General features: G+C 44.6%; 1 protein-coding gene across 1 annotated transcript in view; it reads right to left on the reverse strand.

The window, feature by feature from the left end:
- PTPRG (protein tyrosine phosphatase receptor type G) overlaps window positions 1-18,897 on the reverse strand; it is a 399,811-nt gene extending 380,914 nt beyond the window's left edge. Inside the window, exon 1 of the mRNA XM_064667329.1 lies at window positions 18,324-18,897. Coding sequence (XP_064523399.1) covers window positions 18,324-18,408 — 85 coding nt within the window. The 5' untranslated portion in view covers window positions 18,409-18,897. The remainder of the gene's footprint in view (window positions 1-18,323) is intronic.
- Between the last annotated feature and the right edge of the window lie 372 nt (window positions 18,898-19,269).

Genomic DNA, 19,269 nt, shown 5'->3' on the forward strand with positions numbered 1-19,269 from the left:
CACACACACAGCAACGGGGGATTTCTCAGCCAGCTCCAAGAGGATACCTCTGAGTCTGCCTTCTGGCTTCCCTGCCAAGAGAGGGCATTCTGCAGCTGGGAGAAATTAAGGCATCACACTGTAAGTTGTCTTCAGCTGTGTGGTGCAGGTTATTCAGAATGGCAATCAGCTGTGTGTGCTCAGTAAGGAAGCAAGCAAAGGTGGCCAGCTGCTTCACAGATAAGATCCACACAGAGATTATCATTACAGCCCAGAAGATGAATTTTTCAAGGTCCAGAGGGCAGTGCAATGGCTTTAAACTGAGTATATACTTATGAGGCAATTAGATGTGTCAATATGAGGCACAAGAAAAATGCAGCAGATTGGAGCAAGATCTGCAGTTTACCAAATTACAAGGACAAATCTTGAAGTCAAATTATACAAACGCAATTACACAAATTACAGTGTAACCTTCAAAGGAAGAGGCCTTCACTGTGTTCCAAAAGCCTCATTTTGTTATATTAATAAATTCCAGCAAGACAAAGTTTGAAGTCATGCATTTATTTCAGTGGCTAGTTTAAAAACCCCTTTACTCAATGATCTTTTTCTGTCATAATCTCCTTATCTAATTTAAACAGAGTGCATTCTCCTGCTATGAATGTAATTTTCATTTAAGTTGCTATAACTTGTGCACAAAGGAATATGTCAATTCAACTCACCAGCTGATATGTTCTCCCGTGCTATATGAGAGCATACTATTTAATATACCCCAAAATGAGAGTTGCTTCTTTCTACTTTCTTGTAAAAAGGTCAGATAGCATCAAGCCCCAATACAGCACACCTGGGAGAAGTCATGGGAAGCTTTTACACAAATACTAACTCTCTTTTCTTTCTTTCCCAGCCTGCAAAGTCTGCTTGAGATAAAAGCAACCAGAAAGGACTAAGATGTCTGAAGGCAGTTCCCTAGCATTGTCTTCTCTCTCTCACTCTTTTAGAAGCAAGCACGTATGAAGTCTCTGTCTCCCCCTCCAATTATGTCATTTGTCCTCTGCTAACTCTTATCCACATTAAAAAAAAAAAAAATCCTTCTCTCCAACATTGTAATTGGAGGAGCTTTTAATAGATAATTTAACCTTGTGAGGATCTTCATTTTCACTGAGCATATCTCTCCAATCTATGAAACAGCCAAACCCTTTCACCTGAGCATGCCATTCTTTAATTGTGACAGCACTGTGAGATAACACATTTCAAGTAGTTGATCAACCTGGGGGGAGTATGAATGCCCAAATATTTAACAATGATGCCTTTTAAAATGAAAACTCAGGCTTGCAAAGACAGTTGTTGCATGATCAACAGCATACCAATACTATCACACACTGACTATTCATTTTACACACCAAAAAGATCGGCTTTTTCAGAAACCAATCAGTAATTAGTAGCTGTATCATTTTTGATGTCTCAGCCACTGCACATCAGTTTACCAGCTACTACCCTCTCTCAGAGGAGAGACTATCAAATTAAAGAGAAATGGAAAGATTACTGCTATTTGTCCTCTTTGAAAAATTCCACCAGGTCAGTATCAATGCCGACTTCGTGATTATGAAGCTCCAGAGCAAACCAGATTTATCCTGTAGTCAGCCTTACAGGAGCTGAAAGGGTGAAGGTGTAGCTGTAACATCCTCTAGGTCAGAGAAACTCAGATAACACTGAGGAAAGGCTCCTTTTTTCTCAAGTGTAGTGAGATCTGATAGACAAGTGCATCCAAAAGGAATTCAAGCCATTAAAGAGAAAAAAAGTTTCCCTGGAGAATACATACCTTTTGTTCCTCATTGCCAAGGTACTCATCCTCAGCACTGTCAGACATGGGGACCCCTAAGAATGTCCTGCTACCATGATAAAGATACCACAAAAACATACCACAGAGTCCTCACAAGCTTCTGGGATCCACTCAGTTCCATCTATTGCTGGGCAGCCAAACTTCTCCTTGTCTTCCTTCCCAAGGACAGAAATCATCTGGGCTGATACCTGTACAACTCCAGGCCAAGAAGGCTTTCTGGCAGCCTAACTTCACTGGTGGTATGGCAAGGCACCAAGATCCTGAATTCCCCACCGGAAAGGTGATTCTGTCTCTCAAGATGTGAAGAGCTTTCCATATCCCCCCTGCTCTCCTGCTCTGGCTTCACTTAGATTAAAGCAGGAGGAAGTCTTGCCATTTGATACCTAAATTCAGCTAAGCCCAACAAAATGCAGCAAAGAAGTTGACCTCCTCCTTTGCCACAACAATGAGAAGCCACCCTGGCTTCAGCAAGCTGGTTCAGTCAGCCTGGACTGCGTGTACCTGGGCATGCAACTGCTCAGCCCTGTGCAGCAAGGCTTGAAGGCACCACCAAACACTTTACCAGCAGCCTGAGGAGCCAGAGACTAGGAGGGAGAAAGCACAGCCACCTCCCCAGAGCTTCTCATCCAAACATACATCTTCAGCTCCCACATTAACCAGACCAGAACACTCAAGCCACACTCACTCAGCTGGAAGGAGGCAATGAGGAATTTCATGGTGCTTCTCTGGCCAAAACAATCCATGTCACCTAATGCAAGGAAACAACTGGATGCCTTCCTTAGTGTCTCCTTTCACTGTCACTTTTTAGGCATTATAGAAGATACAGGAACATAAAGAGCCAGGACAGGCTGTGTTTTATGGGTATATTGTCATGAATATGGTCCAAACGGTTGAAGTCTAATTAAATTTAAATGCTTCTAATTCAGGAGTGACTTTGGTCTAAGGAGAACTGAGGAGTTCAGTTTGCCACTCACAGGTGCAACGTGCTCACACTGGCCTTCACCACAAGGAGGACACAGTATCAGATTCAGCTTTTCTGTAGCTGTCAGAACCAACCCCAGTAACAAAAGCAATTCAACCTGGTTCAACACCCTGGAACTGATGGAAATGCAGACTGTCATCTGAGAAGTGCTGGTTACACACAAGTCAACTTCAACTTTCAGCATGTTTGTTCAGCTTTGTCATTTCCAAAAATAGCTACAGCCCAGTCCATTGGTGTCCTTGTCAGGGACACTGGAACATCAGGAGACATCGAGGTCTTCAGGGGCAACACACCCCATCAAGGCCTGCATGTCTTCAAAGTAAGGTTCAAACCAGGACACTAAAAACTATCATGTTTAAGATCATACAATACACAGTCCTCCAGAATCATAGCAGGGTTTAGGGTTTTTTTTCTCCTCAAAATTATCATTAGATCCTTTGAACTGTTTTATGCTTGGGCAAATCACCTGTGATCTAGTATATTATACTATGCTATTTCCTTAAAATTGTCCCTTGCAGAATTCTCACATGTTCCACAGTGAAAATTCTGGGCCTCAAAAACACTCCTGGGATGGCATGGAAAACAGCTAAACTGGGGAAGAAGAGGCAAAGAAAAATATAGCTGAACTTTAGATTAAAATACGTGCTAAAAATAAACTGATTTTTAGAACACCAATGTGTATTTTACACAGACTCCGTTGTCATTGTTTCTATTGCTTTTTCTTGAAACACTAAAGAAAATATACAGCTGCTAAAATGGAGCCTAGACAGGAAAAGGGAGAAAACTAGCTGTGAACATGATTGTACAAATAGCTTGTTTCTTCACTGCTTTTCCTCATTGAAAAAAATGTGTCCATAGGCATTAGTGTTTGAAAACAAGCAATCTCCCCACAATTCCCCTCCATGACAGGAACTGCCCAAACTGATGAAGCAACATGTAAACTATAAAACATCAATGCCACTGCAGCTTTTCAGGGAAGGAACTGCAATGAAATATCATTGTCCTCTATCAACGTAGCCTGCGGTACAGAAGTTTTTTTCCTATCAACGTTGCAATAAATCACTCACTAGTCAGATTTCATCTGAGGTTGCACCGTCACACCCAAGGTGGAAATCTCCACTGAACTGAACAGGAACTTTTTTTTCCAAGACCAAAACCAATAGTACCAATAGTATAACCAACCACCTGCTCCTATGTGCTGTAGCCTTTCCCCACACCACTCCAACTCGGGTGCAGAAGTAACCAGTGTTATCAGTTTTTACATGCACACTTACAATTCTGGCTTCCAAGTAGACAGAATAGTACTAGTATAACACATTTCAGCCAAAGGAATCACAAGAACCATCTGCCTTTAATATCACCAACCAAAGAAGTTTCCTGCCATATAAAATAGCCTCATTCATTGCTTGGACAAGACTATTCTTGGGGGAAAAAAAACCCACCAAATTTCATTTCACAGTGGTGTCTATAATCATAGATTCAGACACACATTATGAATCCCCAGTGAGAAGTCAGTTCTACTCTACTACTACAACATCTGCTGAATATTAGTTCTAATCCACCTACTAAATGCTTTAGTAATGGAAGAAACCTATTCAGGTATATAATTCCTAGGCTTAATTATTGTTATGCTAGGATTTAAAAGCAGTTGTATTCATACATAAATACATATATAGCAATACATAGCAACTTGAACGCAAAATAGCACCTTAGGAGTACTCAACAGACTTGACAGTGTTGCAGACTGATCCAAGAGCATCAGAGTATCCTCCTCACCAGTGAGACAGAAAATATCTGAGAAATCATGTCCCAGTGACTGGAAAACTGCTCCAACCACTCAGCCCCAAGGGGATGGATGACACTACACCCTCAGCTATGCATTCAGGCACTGGGGACTCCTCCTTGCAGCTCATCTAAGGCCTGGACAGCAAACACTGTGCAAGGGTAAGGGCACAGCTACACTGTAGAGGGATGGGGCAAAGAAAGCAGCCCCCAGTCCAAACGGGAGCATTCCTGCAGATGAAGGGCAAACACCTACAGCAAAGACAACACAGTGCAGGGAGGCAGCACTGCACCTCTTGCTGGCTTTTGGGTTTGCAGCAAGGAGAACAACTCAGGAACCTACATGGCAAAGACTACCAGAATTAACACAAAGGCCATTGGAACAAGTCATCAGTGGAATACAGTCAGGATGAAAGAACAAAGGAATGGCAAAGCAGCTCTGTAAAAGCATTGACAATTCTGAATAACAGACAGTCCTTCAAACTAAGATCTTTTTGAGAGAGACTGCAAATATTAAGGACACTAACACTGTGTTATCCTTACAGTCCAGCTGAAAGATCTCTGGAGCTTTTTTTTTTTGTTATATATCCAAACCCACAGCATTAGTTCCTTCACAACCATCTTGGCACCACTGCAGTGTCATCCTGGAAGGCAGGACAGCAGAGTCACATAATAAAACCTGAACAGGTAAGCAGGCTTCTCACATAGCACATGTGTGAGGACAGCAAGGGCAGGTAGAAAGGTCCAATTTTTGTAGATGCTGCTTGTATCAATCACAGCAGAAGCCACCAAAAGGCATCACGGGAAGCATGAGACAGTTTATCAGCTTTCCAGGGCAGACAGGACACTACCACTGGCTTTGATCCTTTATTTCAGAATTTCACAGTATTGCATGGCCCAGACAGCCAGTGGCAAGGTGTTCACCAAAACCATGTATTTCATCTCCAGCTCACCAAGAAAGAATGCTCTTAGCAAGGCCCACACACTTCAACATCATTTCCAATGAATACAACTCAAAGTTTGCAAATCAAACTGTAAGGCCTGTGTCTCACTCAGTGTATGCAGTTTAGAAACACATGGTTTTGCAAAGAAAGAGAGCACTGCTTTATTACAGTGGGTGCTCATAGCCTCTGTTCAACTGAAAGCACAACTGTCAGGCACATTAATAATTCCATTCTGATCTTCAGCTTTTTAGCAAGTGAACTTGTTACTAATAGAGTGCAAATGAGACAAGCTCGAGTTGTTACTCTTTGACAGTGCGCATCTTACAACCCTCATCTGTCTCTGCAGACACTGCCTGCACCCAAAATGCCTGATGATGTCTCTCAAATAGAGGAGCAAAGAGGGGAATGCAATCTCAAACCACAGAAATGAAGAGTCATTGATCAAGATAGCAATCAAAACTGTAAAGTGTGAAGGTGTAATCAAGAATACTGTGAGACTGTAAGACTCCTCAGGTCCAAAGAAAAAAGTTAATTTACTTCCTAAGTTGGTTTTCACCTTGAAAGCTAATTGCTGAAAGAGAAAAGGTCACACTGCTTAATAACATTAAACAGAGAATACAATACATGCAGACAGTGTTTGACATGAAGTATTAATTACGTTCTTGACAAAGAATCTGTTTATGCTGTGATGTATCACTCCTTGCATTGAACTATATATTGAGATTCACTTCTGACAGGTGTCACTACTGTGTGGGAAAGTCACCTTTACCTTACAATCCTGGATCACTGTATATCAGGTTGGCTCATATATTTTTCAACACAGCTGGCTTCTTGGCACATAAACATGAAATCCTGTGTGGTTTTAAGTCATTCGTTAAAAACAAATGGTTTTCTGTTTTGATATCACATTCCAGAAATTTACACACAACTCTTACATTGCCTTCAAGGGTGAAGGAATTATGCTCTTCATCACATCATCTACTTACTAATTATGTTTTGTTCCTACAAAACACTACTTTAGCAGTTTACTTAAGTAAACAGTCTCTTGCCTTCTCTGGGTAGCCAGATCCACCTCTTTTTGCCCTTGGTTTGCCCTCTTCCTTGATTTATAAACATAACTGAACCAAAGTAATTAGAAGCAAAAGAAAAGGTGAGAGAAAACTAAACCTGAGAAATTAAAGTAACGCGTAGCTCATACCACTCAGGCACTTCAAAGGAAAGTTAAACAGAAATGAGATTCAGACCTTCCAAAAGGTTCTTTTATTCAGAATTAAGAATTCCAGGAATTCTTAAAACATTGCTGAAATTATGAGAAGCACTGAGCAAGATGACAGCAACCCAAAGAATTACCTGATAAAATACAGACTCAAGTTTCACCTGGCAGAATTTAAAACAAGATGCAGAAGAATAGAAATGCTCATATAGACACTGGCCCAACATTGCCAGATGCTGAACTCCAGAAGAGGTAGAGCAAACACCTCACCAAATGCTTCCACACACCACAGCATCTGGTCAATCCTTTCTGGAAATGCTCTTTCTGAAGACACAAATTATTTCTTCCAACCAGATACCCTCACCAGAGACAGGAAGCCTTGCCTCTGAGAACTGAACCTTCATAAACACAGAGGGCAACCACCTCACAGTACCATGTCCATCCCTGTCCGTTTGGGAAGCCAGTCCTGTAAACTGCTGAGGATGATCTCCTGCACCCTGTGATCAACTCACCAGAGCACCAACACATCCTCTTTTGGACACCTCATCAGAGCACTACCTCCAGATATTTCCTCTGATATTATGTTATGGTTCACCATTGCCTTACTAGGAAGCACTCACATTGCTGCAGTCTGAATTCCATGTTGAATTTGACTCAGGTCCATCGTTCTTGCTGGCAATCTGCTGGCCGTGGGGTAAAAGCCAGCTGACAACACAACAACAGCTTCTTACACCAATTGGTGTGAGGCAGAAATATCCAAGATAAAAACTGAAGGCACAGGGACTTCCACTTCCACTGGGAGTCCTCCCTGCAGAACATTGCCCAGATGTGCCAGGGGAAGCCAGTGCTACTCTGCCAGTACAGGACTCCTGGGTCTCAGTATTTGCCACAGCCCCCCAGATATTTTTAAACTATTTTTAACTGCAAAGTATTCTTTACTGCATTTATTGTTCAGTGATGACTTAAAGTAAGCATTTATTTTTAAATCATATTTGATATTTTGTTAGGTACACTGGAAAATAAACCAATTCCTACATATGCAAAAATTAGAAATTAATGAGATCTGGCAATTATCTTGATGGGAAGAACAAAGTGATTTAGTTGAACATACAGAGACTTACTAAAAAAAAAGTCTGCTCCAGTAGTTAAAAAACAAACAAAATTGCTTCTTATTGATTTTAATTTAGGTTGAAACACTAGCTGTCTCTCCAACAAAGCTAGAAATGGAAACAACTATAAATGAGTACAAGATGTGATAAGATAGACAGATTTTTAAGCAATCTAGTATAGAGATGACCTCCACTTTAGACTGTAGTTAAAATATGATATTATATGTATGGATCAATAAGTAAGTTTGCATTTGTCTCAGCTCCAAAAGCTGGAGAGCTACACGTCTTTTTTTCTTTAGCTACTCTAAAATGTTGTCCAATTAAGCTTCACTGTTTTTTTTCTTACAGATCCTCTAGATTCTAATTTACAAATAAAATCAAGAGAAGCAATTAAATGTTAAGTACTATCAGCATGTTTCCCCAAGTGATGCACATGTGCAACAGAATAGAAGTAGTCCAATCTTGATACAGAAGACCAGGTTACAAATTGAAATACATTCGTATCACCATTACTTGCAGCTTCACGCTCGGGCAAGTAACAACATCAGGCACCACACGCTGCCCGTGCCTGCACAGAGGAGGCTCCTGGACCACAAATCTCACAGGCTGCAGCAGCTCCAGATCCACTTTACTTCTCCAGCCTCCAGAGCCAGCACAGACACAGAGCAGGGGCAAACAGGGGCTTGGTGTGCACAGGAAGAGTAAGTGCATCACAGAACAGTGCTGGAAGGCACTTTTGGTGATGGCCATCCAGTCCATCATGTTCAAGGCTAATTAAAAGCTTGCTGGCAGACTGCCTGGTCACTCCTCTGCTCTCCAGACAGCACACACTGCCAGGGCCTGCCTGGCTCACACGGCACTCTGTCCTGAAGCACACCAGAAGTATCAGTATCGATCAAACACGATTTATGATCCTTTCAGTGTGCCAGAACTTGAGGCAATACTACCTGATAGGTATGGATCAGATCTTCTCTGTGTTTTTTGTGAAGGCTTTTATACTTGAAAGACTGGACTCCCTCTCTCCTGTAGACATACAGATCTCTCCACTTTCTCATCCACCGAAGGTAGATGAGACAGACACCAGCCTCTTCCCAGACAGGACAATACTAGCTGGGGCAGAAGGGACTGTTTTTTCCTCAATTGTTGCATGATGCTAATTTGCCAAAACAGGCAGGATCAAAGTGAAAAGCTAAAAGTACCCAAGGGAGGCCACCCTAATGGAAAAAGGGCCACAGTAACAGAGCAGATCTAGCAATCAGCTCAATATCCAGCAGCAGCAAAGAAACGCTGTCTACCAAAGCCAGCAGCACGAGTAACAGTAAGGGGATGAGGGTATGGATGGTGGAAAAAAAAACAACAAAAATATTCCACCACGTTTCAAGAAATCTACTGCCTCTTAGGGGTCTCATCCAAATTGTAATCCCCACTCCAAGGTTCTGATGAACCTCATCTGTTAGTCACACCAGTGTTACCACAAGGGCAACAGCTGAGGCCAGGTCACAGGCAGGTTCTGGGGCTGTGTGAAGCTTTCAGTGTATAATGCTTAACAGAAGTCAAACCCTAAAATCACCCACTTCAGGTAACTCCACAACAGTTACAGGATGCACTGACTGCTACTGCCTTAAAAAATGTTGGGCTAAAAACAGAAACAAAGAAAACCACAAGAAATGATGCATCTGAGACACCAACACTGCAGATGACTTAAGCCTTTCTTTCTATTTCTAAAATTGCCATTATAGCAGCATTCAAGTCACATTAAAAAAAAAAAAAAGAAAAGGAAAGAAGATACATTCAAAGAGTTTATTTTAGGCCACATCCACTGAACAGCAGAGTATTTTGTTCAGCACTGACTCCAATAATGATCTAGAAGTCATACTAGGCAAACAATCAACATGAGCTTCCTTGCTGTGGCAGAAAAATAGGCCACTGAAAATCCTTGGACAAACAGAAAGGGCAATAGCATTGCACATACATAATATGAATAAGACCAGTGTTCAGTTCTGATGTGCACCTTTCGGGGGGGGGGAAGAAGAAAATGCAAAAAAGAAACCAGATTGCTACAAAAATTATTCAAGGACTGGATAAAATCTGGTGGCAAAGGGCTTGTGGGGTTCAGGTCACTGAGTTAATCAGGACATTGTGACATGGTTTTACTGTAATGGACTCTCATGGTAACAAAATAGCAGAGGGCTCTTAAAACTGCTAGAGAAAAGTGAAACAGATAAGAGACAGTTGTTAAAGTGGTTGCATATTTAGAATTTGATCTTCAGTACTTTGAACAACCAATTTTTGGGTGGCCTATTTATTTTGGTAACTACTTTATCCAAGGAAAGAAATTAGGTATCACTTAAATTGTCAGCTGTTGACAGGAAAACTCACAAACACCTTTGCAACAGCCACAGGTTTGCTCAAAAAATTAGGTACAATGCAACAGAACGATTCCAAGGACTGATTATTATGGTAAGCACCCTCCAGAAAGCCAGAATTTTAATGGATGGACTGGACATCACTTCACCACAGGTAGAATCATACTAAGAAATGGTTTTCACCATCCAGTAAAAGAAAAACTCTCCAAGAAGCATAAAGACAGCAGTAAAACTGTGCACCTTCGACACAAAGCCACCCTTATGGAACTGCTGAAAAGAACACACACGGTTGTATTTCAGAATAATGTCATGATGAGGTTTATGGTGCAAATCCTCACCTGCTGAAAGCTGCCACAGCAACAGCAGCATCAGTCGTGCCACAACGTGCAGCAGCTGAGGACCTGCCATTACACCAAGAGAAGACATCATAGAATTTGCACAGTTTGCACCCCCAGTTTGCAAATATAACAACGAATTAATTCACAGTAAACAGAAGGGAATTGTTTTGCGATGCATAAACAATGTAGTAAGAAACAATTTAAAAAGTCACAGTTTCGGAAACTGCCGTTGCTGAGCACAAACTTTTAACACTTACTTAAATAGCTAAAACTGCACAAAGGTGTCACTTTGGAACACAAACAGTTATACAGAAGCCATATAATCTGATGCAAAACCCTTGGGCAAAGTAGGAAAAATAAACAACTCATTTTAGAACCTGAACGCTCCATTAGCAATTCTCACCAATTAAAACATGATGCAACTGCTGTCAACAGGCAAATTTCAGTTGTATTTTAAGGATGGATTTAAATACAAAATACACAAGCTACTGTACTTTAAGAATAATAATTCAACTAGCTCCAAGTAGCATGGAGGCCAACAAGAAGAGACACTCAACTGGCTCTCTCTGCCTGAATGGCATCTGAATGGATGCGAAGTTTAGGAAACAGTCATGCTGCACAACCCCTCATTTCTACTTTGACTGCAGTAAATCTATACCATAATCTCCAGAAGTCTAAAAGCACCTTAGGAATCTAAATGCTAATGAAAGTCTATTGAAAATTTAATCCCTAAATTCACTTGTGATAGCAATGTAGATCTGTACCTAATTGTTTGAAAGCTACTAGATATCTTTATTGTCTTAGCTTGGCGTTTCCAGGGGGCGGGAGGGGAGGGAGGGATGGACAGACAGAAGTCTCATGCTCAGGTCCACTAAACTGAGGTTTATATAAACATGCATCCACCATAAAAATCCCTAAACTTCCCCTAAAAAACTCTCAGATAACAATGATTTATTTTGAGATGGGTATCACTAACTTTACTACCTCCTGAGATATAAAACAAATTCTTCTAAAATCCAGAAGGGAAGGAAGAAAAAAAAAAAAAAAAACAGGAAAAAAGATTTGACAGAAGACCATTTCTAAGCACACCAAACTGACACAAAGGCAGGGACTGGTCCTCAGTGGTGCCGGGGCTACTTCACAGACATTCTTGTATTAAAGAAATGTAACAAGGTCCAAAGAAAGTCACTGTTGAGGACCATCAGCAAGGGTCAGGACAGAACTGTTTCTACTCACCTCTGCAGTAAAAAAAACGATTTTCCAGTGCATTGGCACAACTGAACCTACCACCATTTCCTACTTATTCAGTGTTCACTTCTTACAGTGAAGTTCCTTTTCCACTCTGGGACAACTAACACTGGCAATCAACCAGTCTGACAAACTCCAGGGACCTCCAGGTCTAAGAATTCAAATTGTTAAAAAGCAGTAATCCAAACTGTAGATACTTTTACAGGAGCAAGAAAAGGGCAAGGCACTGCTGTGGTTAAAGCAAGTATTATAGCATTTCTTATGTCTCTTAGAAGCCTCCTACAAGGATAGAAAATGGAAAGAGTGAGGTGTGGGAAAACTGAACAACTCTCCACTTTGCCTGCAAGGAGTTATCAGACAGCTTTCCTTTCCTGTCAGCAGAATAAACTGACTCCAAACAGAAGAACTTGAACAGCACTCTGTCAGGGAGACAGGCACACTTTATTTCAAAAAAAAAAAAAAAAAAAAGAGAACAAAACGGCTGCCACAAGACCAAGTAACATCCCACATTTTGCTCCTAAATACCAATGCAGCTCTTCAGGGCTCAAGGTCTCATTCATTACATTGCTGCGAGCAGAGAAAAGGATTTTTCAAAGCAGCTTTCCTAAGCTAAGCATCCAAATCTCAAAACACCTAGATTTTCTTTAGAAAGGCCTCCATGCTATGAATGCAAAGTCCCTCAAAGCAGGCACTGGACAGGATAAACATGGATCAAGCATCACCACAGCATTTATGCATAGAAGAACTGCAACACCCACATCACTTGAGATTTTATGTGTCAGTACTGCTGGCAGGTGCATGACGTGGTCAAGTTCTAAGTTCTAGAAAATGGTTCATCATTATTCAAATGACTTGATAATTAAGAACACCAGTACTTCAACTCCCAAGCAAACTTAGAGATGCATAATAAAACCACATTAAAAAAAAAAAAAAGGTCACGCACCAACTGATTTTACTTTAACCATAGTTCACTTGAAGACTAATTCAAATTGCTGTAAGGTGAGCTATTCAGTGTAGTAAAAACACATCTTACAGTGATTACATAAACTTCTTAGCTTCCTTACTGCCCTGTGTCTTCCCCCCTCCTCCAGACAAGTGGGGAGTTTATTCCCACCACTGTTTCCTCCAGCTTCCCAGCAGTAATCAGGGAAAAGGAAAAATGAAACAAGAACTGCAATATCCATGGATTATCTCAGTATCATCACTGCTGTGCTTGCAATCTGCGCCCTCATTCATCTGTTCACTTGCAGGGTGGGAAGAGATTCTGCTTAGGCCACAAATATGTGACAGCTCAAGGCATAAAGCAGGAATCTGCTGTGTCCTGGCAGCTGTGCCTCGAGAAGATGACTGTACACTGAAGGCAAGCATTTGGAGACAGGACCAATGTAGCCCAGATTCATCTAAGAGTACACCTGTCCTCACTGAACTGGGGCGAGATCCCACTGGGGAGCTGTACCACCTGAGAGCAGCATTAAAAGAAAGAAGCCAACCTGGGTTGCCCCAGGGCAAGCACTAGCACAAGCTATTGAGTAATGGGAAAATTAACAGCAATCGAGGATCACTTTCCTTTGATTTTTTTCCTCTAAAGGTTTATTGACACACAGTTGTGAAAACCAGTTGCTTTCATCGAAAGTTACTCTCTAGTTGGGCACCTCTAACTGGCCACACCCCAGCTGCTGCTGTTTCATGTGAAAGGGTGCATTAATGTACATCTTTCTTCTCTGCCTTGCTTCCAGCCCCTGCATGTCTCCACAAAACTGACCCAGCCCAATTCCACCAGGGACTATCTGGCAATCGGTGATGTCACATTCTTGCCAACCTGGTGCAAGAAGATGCAGATCCACAATTTTGACTTGGAAGAAACACTGACAGGAGTTTATCTCACAAAGGAAAACTTTGTAAAGATATTTAGACACATAAAGCAGCAAGTAGTCCCCAGGAGGGATATATAAACCATAAATTAACCCATTTGGTGCATATCCGCATTCTCAGATGACTCCATATTTTTTAAGAGCATTTCTCTGATGAGATTACACTTCCTAAAATACTTAATAATTGTTGTTTAGAATTAAACTTTAAGTAATGTGGCACATAAATATAAATCGTCAAAATTTCATAGCACACAGGAGCAACTCTGATCTTTAAAAATGGAAGCACAGGAACTTGGGCAAAAAGAAAAATCAGGCTCATTTTTTCATAATTTCTCTGATTAAAGTTATATATTAGCTAAAATACAGTGTTATTACTAAACCCTTAGGCTTCAGAGCACATCATGCCACATGTTCATTTGGCTGCTAAAAAGAAGCAACCAAATGCTTAGCATTTTTTCCAAGGACAGTTAAGATTAATAGTTTGAAGTCATTTCTTTAATTTAACCATGGAATTTGAACACTGAAATTGGAGTCAACTTTAATAACATTTTATTTCAGAAAACTCTAAGTATGGTAGTCCTTGAGCAGTGATCATAGGATTGATAGAGTCCTCACTGTTAGCTGTCTTTTCTATAATTGGAAACAAACCCCAACTATTAAATTTGCAGAACTTGATAACGGTACAGCCAACACTTGTCCCTGCAAAGACTCAGAAACTGGGAGTGAAACCATCACTCTACTGAAATCAATAGGTGGTTTTTGGTGACTTTTACGGTACCAAGCAGGACCTATTTGTTCCACAAAGATACCCAGTGCAGATGTGGGTGGGAGGGGTGAAGGACATGACATCTCTGTGCTTGACTCACAGAAGTTCCTCTCTGCTCTAAGACATGCATTTTCTGAAGAGAATCAGAAACCCTTTTATCCCCATTTCCTAGACAAAAAGAAGAGGAGACGGGGATGAGAGAGCAGTAATAGAAATCCTAACTCACACACACAGGAAAAAAATCCTCCCTGCTTTTCCAGCAAATACAGGCTTTGTAGGCATTGCCAACACCCCAACAGGACTCAGGGAATTCCAGTTACCCTCAAATTGTGCTCCTTTCTTTTTTTGGATGCACTGAAATCCCTTCCTTCTGTGATGCCTCTTCTTCACTCCCCACTTTAAGGCGCCTCTCACTCTGCCTGCTAGCACAGACAGCCCCTGTGACTACTTGAAGATTTTTGAAAGCCGGGTCCAGGCCCCGCTAACCACAAACCTACTCAGAGACAGCAAAGCTCTCCCTGGAGTTTCCCCCCCAGAAGCAAACAGCAAGCTCAGCTCTAACAGCCTGGGAAGGCTCACTTGACATTCTTTATCTGCAAGGACTCCATTAGCAACTTCCCGTAACGTAAAGCATATTTTATAACGCCACTGAAAATAAGGGATAATTAAAATGTAAGAAGTGTCATCTTCATAAAAGCCACAGGACTAAATAAAGTCTTGGAGGGCCCTCTCCTGTACGTTCCGTATTTCTCTATGTGCACACCGTACCTTCCTCTGTAAAATCTTTACTAGACAAAGCCAGCCTTCTCTGTACCTTTAAAAATATCTGAAGTAGTATTTGATTAGTTCATAAGGAAAAGCTCCTAGTATAATTTTTCCTCCAAGCAGAAGACAGTTACGTGCAAAATTAACTCTCAACTCAGAACTACAAAGACACAAAATCCAAAAACCCATTTAGGCAGTTACCAGGTCAGCAACAACTTGATTCATTACCAAAGAGCTAATCTAGACTCAAGAAAATTACTTTCATTTATGCATCTACCCTAAGAAAATGGTAGCAATTGTCACTCTTTAGATGACAAGATTGTCACAGCAACAGCTAAGAACTGCACAAATGTGTACTTTTTCCTTTACAAAAAAATATTTACCCTCTCCTGGCAAAGCACGGAGAAATCAGGTAGTAAGGATATTTTGATAACACTAATATTTATGTCTTACTGATTTTTGGTACTGTGAATTTAGATTAATGAGCAAACAGACCCCACGGAAACAACCTCTCTTACCTTGTCTCGGTTTGATTTATTAAGCAATGCAATTACCAGTGACAAGCCCACAGAGAAATGCACTAAACACTTCAGAAAGAGGAAAACCTTACCCACATATTTTTTGTGCCAGAATGACTCCTTTCTCTTACTGCAACCTAAGGAACAGCAACAAAAATACCTACTTAAACAGTGAAAACCTACTACAACCCCCCTAACAAAGGAATACTGCAAAGACTTATTTTCTACATGGTTCATTTATTGTTGCTGAACAAAGAAAAGAATAGCCTTTATGTTTCCTCACAAAGTAAAGTGATTTGCAGGGGAGAAAATAAATAGTGACCTCTCTTTCATTTAAAGGGAGCGAGATATGAAGCAGATGGAAGAAAAGATGCTTGTAAATTACCACCAAAACAACAAATACCTTAGTTCTCTAATCCTCTCTAGAAAAGGCTATGAAAAGGTACCGAAACATCTGTGGTGGATACTAAATGGTTAATATCTGGCCGGGATTCCCCGCCAACACAAATTCCGATGATTTGCCATTGGATGTTGTCAGCACCAATGTCCTGTTATAGTCCACCGAGATCCTCCCTGCAGCTTTCCTGCCTCGGGCATCTCTGATGTACGGGATCAGAGTCTGGAGCGTCCCCGTTTATCACGACGTTTCGCTCACCACCCCTTGCCTGCACACACACCGGGTACTGCTGCTCTTCAGAAGGCGGCACACAGGAGCGAGCAAGTCACTGAGGTCTAACATGGTAGCTCTGTACAAAAACTAAATGCACAAAAGCCCTTCTGGAAAATAGTTTGCTTTCCAAGCAAGCCTTTTAGCCATGAACATCCCTGAAACATTCCCAAGTATTACACAGCTGTTTTACGGCTTCTGGCGTTCAAGAGTTTACCAACACACTGCAAACATCCACAGACCTACTCTGCTTGCATCCATCTTCATATTCAAACCATAATGCAAATATTATCTGGTTCAAACATTGCTGATCTAAATCAGCAAGCCGTACAATACTGTCATATTAAACCAACATCAGAGCTTGTTTTCCTGCAGCGTTCCTGGAGCCTGCCTTCTAGATGTAATTACTGTACAATATAAATCAGAACCAGAGAGAAAGGCTTCACTCCGAGCGCTGAAATTGAGAAGAAATCAATACAAAGAAGATAAATGTTTCGTCAAAAGCTGCAGAGGTATTAACCCTCTCTCCAACTTAGTTTCTTTTTGCTTCAAATCATTTTACCATGTGAGAAGCTGCTGGAAGGAACGGGAGCTCTGTATTTGGCGATGGAGAAAAGTATATTTCAGAAAGAAAAATAAAAAAAATAAAAAAAATATATGGAAACAGAAGTGGAAGTTCCTATAAAGCCTCCAGAATTTAATTCTCTCATTTCACACTTGCACACCTGGAGGCAGCGAACAACCGGGTGTGCCTCAGGAGCCCACGCAAGGGACGGGAGGAGTTGCGGGTTGGGGGGGACGCACCTCCCTGGGGAGGGGACTCGCCCTGCCCCGGGCACCTCACCCAGCGTACACTCCCACCGCGGCCCCCCGCGCCATCACCGCCGGGAGGAAGAGGGGAGCGCAGGGGAAAGCAAACAACCCAAGAAAGCCTTGGGGGTGCCAAGCCGTCCCCCCAGGGCGGCCCGCGGGCCCGGCGGACACGCGCGTGTCCCGGGGACGCGCCGGGCGGAGCCCGCGCTGCGCGCCCGCGGAGGGGCGCGCGCCCCGCGGGGGCTCCCGGCGGCGCCACAGCGCCCCTGGAGGGCGGCCCGGGAACTGCGCGGGGAGGCGGCGGGAGCCCCGAGCCCCGAGAGTTCCCCCGGGCCGGGGCCGCGCCGGGGGGGACGCGGGTCCCAACGCGGGCGAGCGCACCTCCGGCCCCCGTTAAACTCGGCCTCTGCCGCTCGATGCGGGCGAGAAGCGATGCGCGGACACCGGCCGTGCGGCGCAAAGTGGGGGGTGCACAGCGCGGCGGGAGCAGGGAGCCCCCCGCCCGGGCAGCCCCTTCTCTCGCGGGGGGTGTGCGGCGGTGGCCGCGCAGCCCCAGCCCCGGAGCGGGGCGGGCGCGCAGCCCCGCGGCCCCCCCGCCCTGCCAAGGTCAGCACGCGGCACGGCGAGACACCCACCGCGGACACGAGTGGGGCGGGGAGGGCGCGGACCAGGCACCGCGAAGTTTCTGGCGGGGGTCGCGCGGCTGCAGCGCGGGGTCGGAGCGCGGAGTCCCGCTCCCCTTCGGGGCGGCGAGCGGCGGTCCCGCAGCACAAAGGGAGCCCCAGGCAACCCCACGGAAGAAGGGCAGCGTGCGAGGAACCCCCCTCCGCCCGCCCCGCGCTGCCGGGGGCTGCATTGCACCGGAGAGAGGGGACACCGTGCCGGGAGCGCGGAGCCGAGCCCGAGCACCGCTCACGGCCCCACTCGCGGGCAGCGCTGCCCGCAGCCCGGAGGGTGCTGCGGAGCGGGGAGAGACCCAGCGCTGGGGCCGCCTGGGCGAAGGGGCCCCCGCGGTTCCCCGGCGCATCCTCCGCACTCGCGGGGTGCCTCGCCGGCACCGCACCGGGGTCGCGGACACGTGTGGCGGAGGTACCGGGAGCCCCCCCAGCCGCCGCGCTCACTCACCGGGGAAGCACACCACATCATGGAGCACGGAGCTGGTGATTTTCAAGAAAAAGATCCACCAACACGGTTGCAGTAGCCTCCGCATGTCCAAAGCCGCACATCGAAAGGGGAGAGGGGCTAAAATAATTAACACGGGGGAAGGGGGGAGGGGGGGAAAGGAGGATGAGAAAGGGAGGAAAAAAAAAAGAAAAAAAAAAAGGAGGAAAAAAAAAAAAACTTGTTGAAAATAAGTTTCTCCCCGCACCCCTTCTTCCTGCGGGAGAAAGCTGGGGGGCTCCTGCTCGCCTCCTCAACGTGGGGGGACGGAAAAAAAAAATCCCGCAAAGCGCGGGGCAGGGGGAGGACAGCGAGGAGCGGCGGCGGGGCGCGGGGACCCCCCCGCGCGGTGTGTGCGCGGCTCAGGCGGGCAGCGGGGCGCGCCGCATGCCGCGGACCGACCGGGCGCTCACAGCCGCCTCCGCGCACGGCCGGGCGGGCGGCGGGCAGCCGGGGCCCCGGCGCGCTCCATCCTGCCGTACAGGAAGTGGCGGGCGAGCCCGGATCCTGGCGGAGACTTTAAAGCGGGGCGAGGGAGAGGAGGGAGAGAGAGAGGGAGCGGGAGCGCGGCGCGCTGGCGGCGAGGCGAAGCGAGGCGGCGGCGCGCCGGGCGCCCCGGCGGCGCGCCCCCGCCGCCCTTAAAGCGGCCGCGGCGGCAGGGCGGGGGCGCGCTCGTGTGCGCGCGCCCCGCACCGCAGCCTCTGTGTGTGTGTGTGTGTGTGTGTGTGTGTGTGTGTGTGTGTGTGTGTGTGTGTGTGTGTGTGTGTGTGTGTGTGTGTTATATGTGTGTGTGTTGTATGTGTGTGTGTTGTATGTGTGTGTATTGGAGGGGTCGGGCTTGGGGAGCACCGAGCCGCGGAGATCCGCCGTTTGGAATTTCGGATTCCGCTCTCACTTCCAGCGGTGTCTG

This window comes from Pseudopipra pipra, chromosome 11, assembly GCF_036250125.1.
Source record: "Pseudopipra pipra isolate bDixPip1 chromosome 11, bDixPip1.hap1, whole genome shotgun sequence".
Taxonomy (NCBI): Eukaryota; Metazoa; Chordata; class Aves; order Passeriformes; family Pipridae; genus Pseudopipra; species Pseudopipra pipra.